Raw genomic sequence first — 9,061 nt, forward strand, 5'->3', positions numbered from 1 at the left:
CAGCCCAGAGAACGGTCTGCGGGGCCTCACGCTGCACTTTGACCCCGTGCACCTTGGCAGGCGGTGAAAGAGATTTCACATGAATCAGGCCTTTGGATGGCGAGTGTGCGCGCCGCTCGCTCCTTCACGTCGTGCGTTTCAGGAATGTGTGTGTGTGTTTTTTTTAAGGACTTTCTTTAGGAGGGCTTCTCGTCTTTCTGCCTCTGAGAGATCTCTGAAGTGTAAAGTAAGCAGAGGAGTTTCAGTCTTCATTCCACCTGCCTCCTTCTACACTGAGACAATCTTAAGGACCAATAACTTATCGTTTAAAACATATATTTACAACCAGGGTCCGAAATTAACTTTTTGACTCACCGGCCAAGGTGGCAGGTAGCAGAGAGGTGATCCGGTGCAGGAAACTCAATGGAGAAAAGGATAGAAATAATCTGTTTTTAGCAACCTCACGCTCAGGAGCCTAAATGTTTGTGTCCATTAATCGTCCAAAACAGTCAGGAAACTACAATATCCAGAATCCTGCTGCTCGTCTTCTCACACACTCCTGCACGTGACCACATCACCCCCGTCCTTCAAAACCTCCACTGGCTCCTCGTCCCCCAGCGTATCCACTTCAAACTTCTTAATATCAACCCCCTGTCACAGAACTAATCCTCAGTCCTCCTGGGGGGACAGGACCTCCTCTGTCACTGCTCCCCCCTCTGGAACTGACTCCCATAAACCATCAGAGGACCCCCCCCCCCCCCCCACCTTCAAGAAATACGTCAAACCTCTCCTCCTCTTCATCACAGACAAACTCTGTTCCCATCCTCCTCCTCCGACATTACTTCTTCATTGTTTTGTTGTTCTTTAAGCGTCGTTGATATTCAGAAAAGTGCTGAATCATGATTTATTCCTGTTTCCCTCTGGGGTGTAAGTCATGTTAACGTCAGTAATCTGAGCAGCTGTCTTTACCTCAAAGCATCCTGATTGATGAAGAAGTTTGGATATATTATGAGTTAATGTTTAATAACCTGTCATACTTAACCACTTCATATTTAACATTAATGGTGTTTATTAACTCGAGACATGTAGAGCAGAATGATTTGAGCCTTGTTGGATCTCTTAGCAGCTTCCTGGAGAAGCTATAGGATGGAAATAAGTCTCATATAAACCTGGAGGTGACATGATAACTAAGTTCAGTTAGAGCTTTGACTCTTTCTGTGAGTCATGTGTTTCATGTTTGTTGTTGATCATGGAGGGACTGAAGCTTCTACAGTTCATTCATTGTCCCTCGACTTTCAGCATAAGCTCCATACATAAAACATGCAGCGAGACGCAGAAAGAAAGCCTAATGCAGTAAGAATGTGTGTTCTCTGGCAGTGAAGCAGAAAAAAACACGCTTTAAGCCCCCAGAATTCCAGACATAAGCCATTAAAGGGATTTGGTGTCAAAGTCCGAGGGGTCTTAAGTGACTGGTAAAGATGAAAAACCAGTCCCCTCCCCTCCACACTGCTGTTTTTATGAACTGTGTCATGAAGAGCTCTGAGCACATCACTCACACACACTTCTTTTAAATACAGGAACCTAAAGGAGCCCCCCCCTGGAGTGCAGATGGGACCCCTGTGTTTCATGATGTGGATCTGTGTGTTGACAGTGATGTTGAGGGTACGCGTCCTGCGACTCTGAGGGCTGTGCTCAGAAAAATACATAAGGTGATATATCCTCAAATATGTGATAGAACGAAGCTCTGCTATTCTCTACAACTATTCTGGGGCGGCAGTAGCTCAGTCTGAAGGGACTTGGGTTGGGAATCGGAGGGTCGCCGGTTCAATTCCTGAGCACTGCCGAGGTGCCCTTGAGCAAGGCACCCAATCCCCCCACCAGCTCAGGAGTGCCCACTGTGGGCAGCCCCCTCCCTCTGAGACCTCTCCATTAGTGCATGTCCATAGGATCCTGTTTGTGTAGCATGTTTACTAGACAGAGTGTAAAAGTGAATTTCCCCTCACGGGATCAACAAAGTATAACTTATTATTATTAACATGAACAGCTGTGTGTGACTTAATTATCTAAACTGTAACATGTATCATCATACATTTCGTATTGGGGGGGTTGTGGGAAATAACCAGCCCTGGAGAGAGAGAGAGGGAGAGAGAGAGAGAGAGGGAGAGAGAGAGAGAGAGAGAGAGGGAGAGCGAGACGACATGCGAGAAAGGAGACACATGCCAGGTCCCTCCTAATAATTACATAAAAAAAGAATACATGGCATGTGGCGGGACACAGAGCCTGCCGAGGGATCAGCTGTCATCGTTTGTCTCTGCAACCTTCAGATTCTTAACTCAGATCGACCTCAGAGTCACACAGAGCAACAAAGTTTTCATCCATCGTCTGCACCGCTCTGCCTGCATGTTTCTCTCTGTAGCACCGGAGCTTTGGAGGAATTCATTTCATTATTATTTATTTAATATTCAGCGCTCTCTCGTCTCCGTTACAACGTTTTGTTTTTTTTAAATGCTAAGACAGAGAGACACAGAGGTCAGAGTTCATTTTAAAAATCCAGCTTTCCAGGTCTGGGGATGAGTGTTATAAAATCTCCTCCCGACGATTCCTGTCTCTGTCCAGCTGTCCGCTCAAATAAAGGCCGAAACAAAACTTAAAATGTCATGTTTATGCTTCATCAATGTGTCCAACTGTAATAAAAATGTAAAAGTGAACGCCCTCATCATGTTCAGTCTGCATAACGTGAGAGTACAGCTTTCATGGGCATCATGAGACCACCATGTGAACGACTGTTCTATAAATCTGTCAGAGTGAAGTTTGATCAAGAGAAGTGGTTCAGATAGAAGTGATTGTACCCGACCTAAAAAGCCTCTGCATGTTTCTAATAAGCTCCACGAGCAGAAACGTGCTCAAACTAGGATCAATATTGGAGATGCTTTTGAAAAATGGAGAGAGGTTAGAACACAGAAAGGTTTACAGACCCATGCAGAGCTGGATAAACACTGAAGCTTCAGAGTCCACCACATGGTGACCTGAGTGAGCATCCACTCTAGAGAAGAGGGGGGGGAGAGACAGCTCTCTATGTTTAGAATTTAGACAGCAGTAGACATTTTAAACACTAGGGTCAGAGTTACATACTGCTCCTTTAATTATTTTATTTACTGTAATTCAACTCTAACAACCATAAACAAATATTTGCCTAAAGCCCTTTTTGAAGAAAGCTATCTCCTAAAAATACTTTCAGCACGACTGCAAGAAAAACATCCTTGGGGAAACTCTCAAAAGAGAGACTGAAAAATATCTCTATCTCTATAATTACTGGAGAAAAACATTGAGATGTACACAGGGAGTTAGAACAGACTAAACTAATGTTTGTTATAAAGGCTTGAAGAGAAGAAAGACTTCATGAAGTTATGGACGATGAGACATAACGAGTGACAGCATTTAAAAGCTACTCAGCAAAGTTGGATAACGACACCTTTGACTGTGCAAATATTTGTGTGACATTGCTCATGGCTTTAACACACTTCATCTTGTCTAAACAGCCTGACACGGGGACGTCACAGGTTATCCACTCCACTGACAGACATGATCGTTTCAGTGCGGGGGGGGGGGGGGGGCTTGAGTCTTCAGCCTCCTGCCTTTAGAGACTTGTGTTGTTTCTGTTGTCGCTTTTCAAGCACCTTCAGAAAAAGGGTTCTTCCAGCTGAGAGGTTCAGTTGCTCTTGCAGCTTATCATCACCATATTTGAGGTTCCTGGACTTCAAGTAGGGCTGGGCGATATGGACCAAAACTCATATCTCGATATATTGTTTAGCTGAATGGCGATACTCGATATATATCGATATGCCTTTTATTAACAGTGAAAACACATGGAAAAATAAACTACCTGATTGTGAATTTAAAAAGTAATATTAGAAAATAAAAATGTTCCTTAAATACAATAAAAGAGAGCGAGGAGGAGCAGACAGTCAGTCATCATCAGTGAGATTAGGAAAAGGTGACCTGGCACCTCTGTAACTTTATTTTAATGCAACATAAACTATATCCATATTAACAATATTGTCTTACCTTATATCTTGTTTGAAAATATATCGATATATCTTAAAAACTTGATATATTTCCCAGCCCTAACTTCAAGTAATTTTTTTTTTAAACAGTCCAAAGATAAACCTGAGCCACAATGTAGAGATCCTCCATTGTTAGTGATTAAACTGCAGGTAAAGAAAACACAGTAACAGAGGTAGTAAAATACTGCAGGAATAAAGTTCCTGTGTGTGTGTGTGTGTGTGTGTGTGTGTGTGTGTGTGTGTGTGTGTGTGTGTGTGTGTGTGTGTGTGTGTGTGTGTGTGTGTGTGTGTGCGTGCATTCTTGCAGCCTGACTCATGATGTTTACCTGCAGCAGGTTCCTAGTCATGCACCTGCTGCCTTTAGTGCAACACCACCTGTCTCACGTCACACACTCAGTCCTACCTGTCTCTGGGGTCGATCCAGCTCGTGCAATGGTTAATGTGGTCAATGTAGTAGACTTTGCCATCAAAGTCTCTGGCTTCCTCCCAACCCTCAGGTAGTGGCAACTCCTTCCTTGGCATGTCAGGCGAGTCTCCATGTAATTAACTCCTCTCTACTCAAAATCACAACGAAGGGAAACCATCGCTTTCCTCCCTCATCATCATCATCATCATCATCATCATCATCAGATCTTCCCACATAGATCCCGGTGCGGCGCGGTCTGGATTAGTCCATAAAAAGAACCCATAATAATCCACAACGAATCAAACTTCATAAATGGAGGAAGGGGGGGGTCGGTAGCAGGAACTATCTCACCGGGTAAAGTGGCTCCAGTGGGCTGCACTTGTGCCCCAATTCATTTCAATGTGAAGTCATCCGTGATATAAACACACCACAGTGTTGCCGTGTTTCCACTTGTGAGCGCTGTTTATACAACTTTTCCCGGAGCTAAAACTTCAATGAACACGTTTAAAGTGACCAACAATCATCCACGGTCCACGGGAGAGGCGTTAAAATCCGTTAAAAAGCCCCTGAAACTGTGGTCGCTGCCTCGTCTCCTTGCCTACAGGCCACCATGTTTAGCAGCAGTAACCGATGCTAACCGCCAGCAGCGGGGGGAACGAGCAGTCTGGAGAGCCGCGGAGAGCAGAAAGTAACGGCTGAATCCGAGCACAGCCGGTAAAATCCGGTAACTCCGACACAAACTTGTGTGTAGTTTCGTGTAATTATCCTTTCTTTTGAAAAAAAAAAAAACAGGACGGGAGAGAAGCGGCGGCAGCGGCGGCGGTAAAGTCTTTCCTCAGTCCCGATTACTTCGGCCGGGTCGACCGCTGTGAAGCTAACGACGGTTACTCCAGCTTCCGGTTGTGACTTCAAAATAAACCGGGAAAGTCCGCACGATATATTTAGACTTCCGGTTTGAATTTAAACGCTTATTTTTGTTTTTAATATATTTTTATTATAAATTTTGGTATCGAAGCAATGATGAGAAAAAATTGTTTTAATTAAAATGTAAAAAGGATTTTTTTTAAATACTTTTATATGTATTGTACATATATGATCATAAACTTTACTAAAATAACAATATAAAAAAATATCTCAAACTTATGGAGCCCCTGAAGTCCAAAGAAGTAATATATAGCCTATATATAAATATATAACTTGTGCTTACACCATAATTCTCTCGTATGCACATATTAGACCAGGGTTGGGCAACTGGCGGCCCGGGGGCCACATCAACCCTCAATGTGGCCCTCAGGTCAACTTTAACAAACCAATTAATTGGAAACATGTGAACACTGTGAAATCATGAAAACCAGATGTCCATAATAACATTTGATCACTGGTATATGTTAAGTTAAATTTCAGACATAATTGACTGTAATCGTTTTTGTATACTACAATTTGGCCCTCTGGCAGTGAGAATTAAATGAACATGGTCCTTGCTGTGACCAAAGTTGCCCGTCCCTGTATTAGACGATAACATGTGGAATCAAGTTATTATCATGTGTGTAAAAGATGATTATAATACCTTATCATTTGTTTTTTGTATTATTTTATAAACTGTGTATATTCTGTACGTTGGCAGGTTAAGTATTTGTATATTTAACTACTTTCTATGGGGAACTCGTCTGCTCAGCAGTATTTTGTTGTACTTGTACAGTTACAATAAAGATATCTTATCTTATCTTTTGTGAAATTCCTTCTCGTTCGTAATGTCGACACAGCGTGGGAATTTCTTTTCCTCTATTTGCCTTAAAATGACCTCAGTGAAAAGTCTCCCACTAAAGTCATCGCAGATTCATTTTGCTGCCATTAAATGCATCAAAAGATAAATGCTGCAGTGTTTCAGTTTAAACTTTATCTGCAACAGACTGAGTCCTTCCTCTTCTTCATTCTCATCGTTTAGAGAGAACATCAGGAAGTCTGGTTCCTTCTTGTTTTGCTGCTTTTTAATTATTTTATGGTATTTTAGTGGTAGAGTTGGCTGTCTCTCATCCAGAAGGTCAAGGGTTCAATCCCCAGCTCCTGCAGCAACATGTCTGATGTGTCCTCGGGCAAGACACTTAACCCCAAGTTGCTCCAGCTGCTTCATCAGCAATGCATGAATGGATGAGTTAATACTGATGGACTCTTTACTCAGCAGCCTCTACCATCAGCTTGTGAATATGTGTGAATGGATGAGTTAATACTGATGGACTCTTTACACAGCAGCCTCTACCATCAGCGTGTGAATGTGTGTGAATGGATGAAATACCTCATCTCTCGTTTATCACATTAATTTCTTGTTTCTATTTTTACTGTTTCAATCTGTCATCAATATCTGTTTAATTCTTCGTTTTCTATCCATCTTATCTTTTTGCTTTATAGTCTTATGTTTCAGTTGTCTTCTCAGGCTTCTGCATTAACACACAATCAAGCCCACAGCGCCCCCTGCAGGCCAACAGGATCATGCTGAACAGAGCGATGACTCCTGCTCTGAAAGTAAGGAACACTAGAGGGGTGACTACTGTTGGATAATGTATGAACTTAAAGAAGGCTGAAATAAAACAGTTTCATCTTAAAGCTGTTTGCACACAAAGCTTTAAATCCTCCCTGAAGCACTTTTTAATCCTGCACAAGCTGCAGCTGAAGGATCTCCTGGATGTTACTGTCTCTGGTTTTATCAGAGATGTTAGCACACTTTGCATAGTTAGAGCTGCAGCGTGCACTCATGTAAAGTGACTTCAAGTTAAACATTTGATGACGTCTGTGTGTTAAGGAAAGCTTTGGACATAGGGACAGTTCTGGAGAATGTTTATCACCTGTTCCACTGCAGGGAGGAGACGAGAGGAGGAGAGGAAGAGGAGACAGGAGGAGGAGACGAAGAGGAGTCAGAAGGAGGAGACAAAGAGGAGACCGGAGGAGGAGACGAAGAGGAGATAGGCAGAGGAGACGCTGAAATTGGTGAGAACAGAGAAGAGGTGAGGAAGAAAGAAAGTAGACAGAAAGAAAACATTGTCAAAGGAGGGAGACGAGTGAGAAGGAGAGGAGGAACATAAGAGGGGGAAAGGGAAGTGGAGGAGGAATAAGGAACAAGGGAAGGAAGGAAAGGTAGAAAAAGAAAGTAAAAGGTAAAAACTATTAGAAGGAAAAGGAAGTAAAGGGAGACGCACAGAGCCAAATAAAGAGAGTAACTATCCTAAACTCAAACCGGACACTAGGTGGAGTGCTTCACCTCCGTCTGTTCTTTGTGAGGCGTTCAGTAAAGTGAGAGTAAAAAACAGAATCTCTAAGGAAATCTTTCATTGCAGCTGAATAAAGACGATGATATCAAACCACCATGTGACCGATCTGTTCATGTTCTCACTCTGATGTGACGGTTAGACATCAAACACCAGAACCGGCTTTGACACTTTGAAAGGTCATCTGAAGCTCAGAACAAACCAGATCTATGACAGTGTCTAACCATCCTTTTTAAATGATGAGAGCATACATCTATATGTTAACTCCAGTAATCCATGGGCCAGAGCCCAACATTTCACTTGTCTGTACCACTCAAGGTGACAAAACTTAGTGATGATTTTTGAAAATGTCTGTAGATTATATTTTGGAATGATAGACTTTCCTGAGTGGCAGCTGAGTCACAGAAACCAGCTCAAACCAGCTCAGAAACCAGCTCAAACACACGTCTGTATGTATGCAAACTCAGTGCAATCACAGTGATGGTGAGTTACAGGCTGCAGGGCAAACCTTCCATTTACATCAGAACCTCATAATCATGTACACCAGGTGCTGCTTGTCAACAGGCAAGGCAGGCAACTGCTTGGGGCCCCAGGCCAGTAGGGGGCCCCTCTTAGGGATCATAAACTTAAAAACCACAGTAGTTCAGACTCTGAGGTAGGAAACCTCCCTAGGGGGGCCCCATCTGACAGCGCTCAGTTTGTCATATTTTTGATGTTCTGATTTATTTTTAAGGTTGTTAATATCTGCAGTGCTGTGTTTTTTTTTTAAAGCTTCGCCATGTTTCATTTTACTCTCCAGCCCCGAGGAAAACCTCCCCTCAGGCACATCAAAGAACATCTAATCCAATCTGATCTCATTTTTATTCATGGTTGGGTGGGTGTATGTTTCTGGTAATTCAGATTTTGGATGAAAACATGACAAAACCTGTATTTTAACCTAAATTGCCAATACAACACTATGCACACAAAAAACAATTAAATATTATACATATATATTTAATAATAATAACACAATATTTCACATGAGTGGATATAATCAATGTTTCTGTTTCTGTTTGAGTTTAAAAACATACATGTTGATGAAAGCTATATATTGGTTCCTTTTGTAAAAACTAAGAGTGCATATAAAAGTCAAATTAAGAGTTTCAATGTCCTCCTTACAGTGAGAGTAAAATTAATGTGGCTCCATTGTTAACCAAAGCTGCCCAACCATGGACAGGTGCCTCGACAGTAGTTTTATGAGCTGCTTAATTGAGTACAGAGCCCTCTTTAAAAGTGAGCAAAATGAATCCAAAACTGGAACTAAATGTTAGTATATCTGATTTAATTATGTGCCTCCTGCAGGTTCAGTG

The 9,061-nt window shown here is 42.2% G+C and overlaps 1 protein-coding gene across 1 annotated transcript in view; it reads right to left on the minus strand.

Moving 5' to 3' along the window:
* Nucleotides 1-5,321, minus strand: part of wwc1 (WW and C2 domain containing 1) — a 37,894-nt gene extending 32,573 nt beyond the window's left edge. Inside the window, exon 1 of the mRNA XM_020658832.3 lies at nucleotides 4,447-5,321. Within this exon, the coding sequence (XP_020514488.1) occupies nucleotides 4,447-4,565 (119 nt within the window). The 5' untranslated portion in view covers nucleotides 4,566-5,321. The remainder of the gene's footprint in view (nucleotides 1-4,446) is intronic.
* Between the last annotated feature and the right edge of the window lie 3,740 nt (nucleotides 5,322-9,061).

The sequence above is a fragment of the Labrus bergylta genome, chromosome 14 (assembly GCF_963930695.1).
Source record: "Labrus bergylta chromosome 14, fLabBer1.1, whole genome shotgun sequence".
Taxonomy (NCBI): Eukaryota; Metazoa; Chordata; class Actinopteri; order Labriformes; family Labridae; genus Labrus; species Labrus bergylta.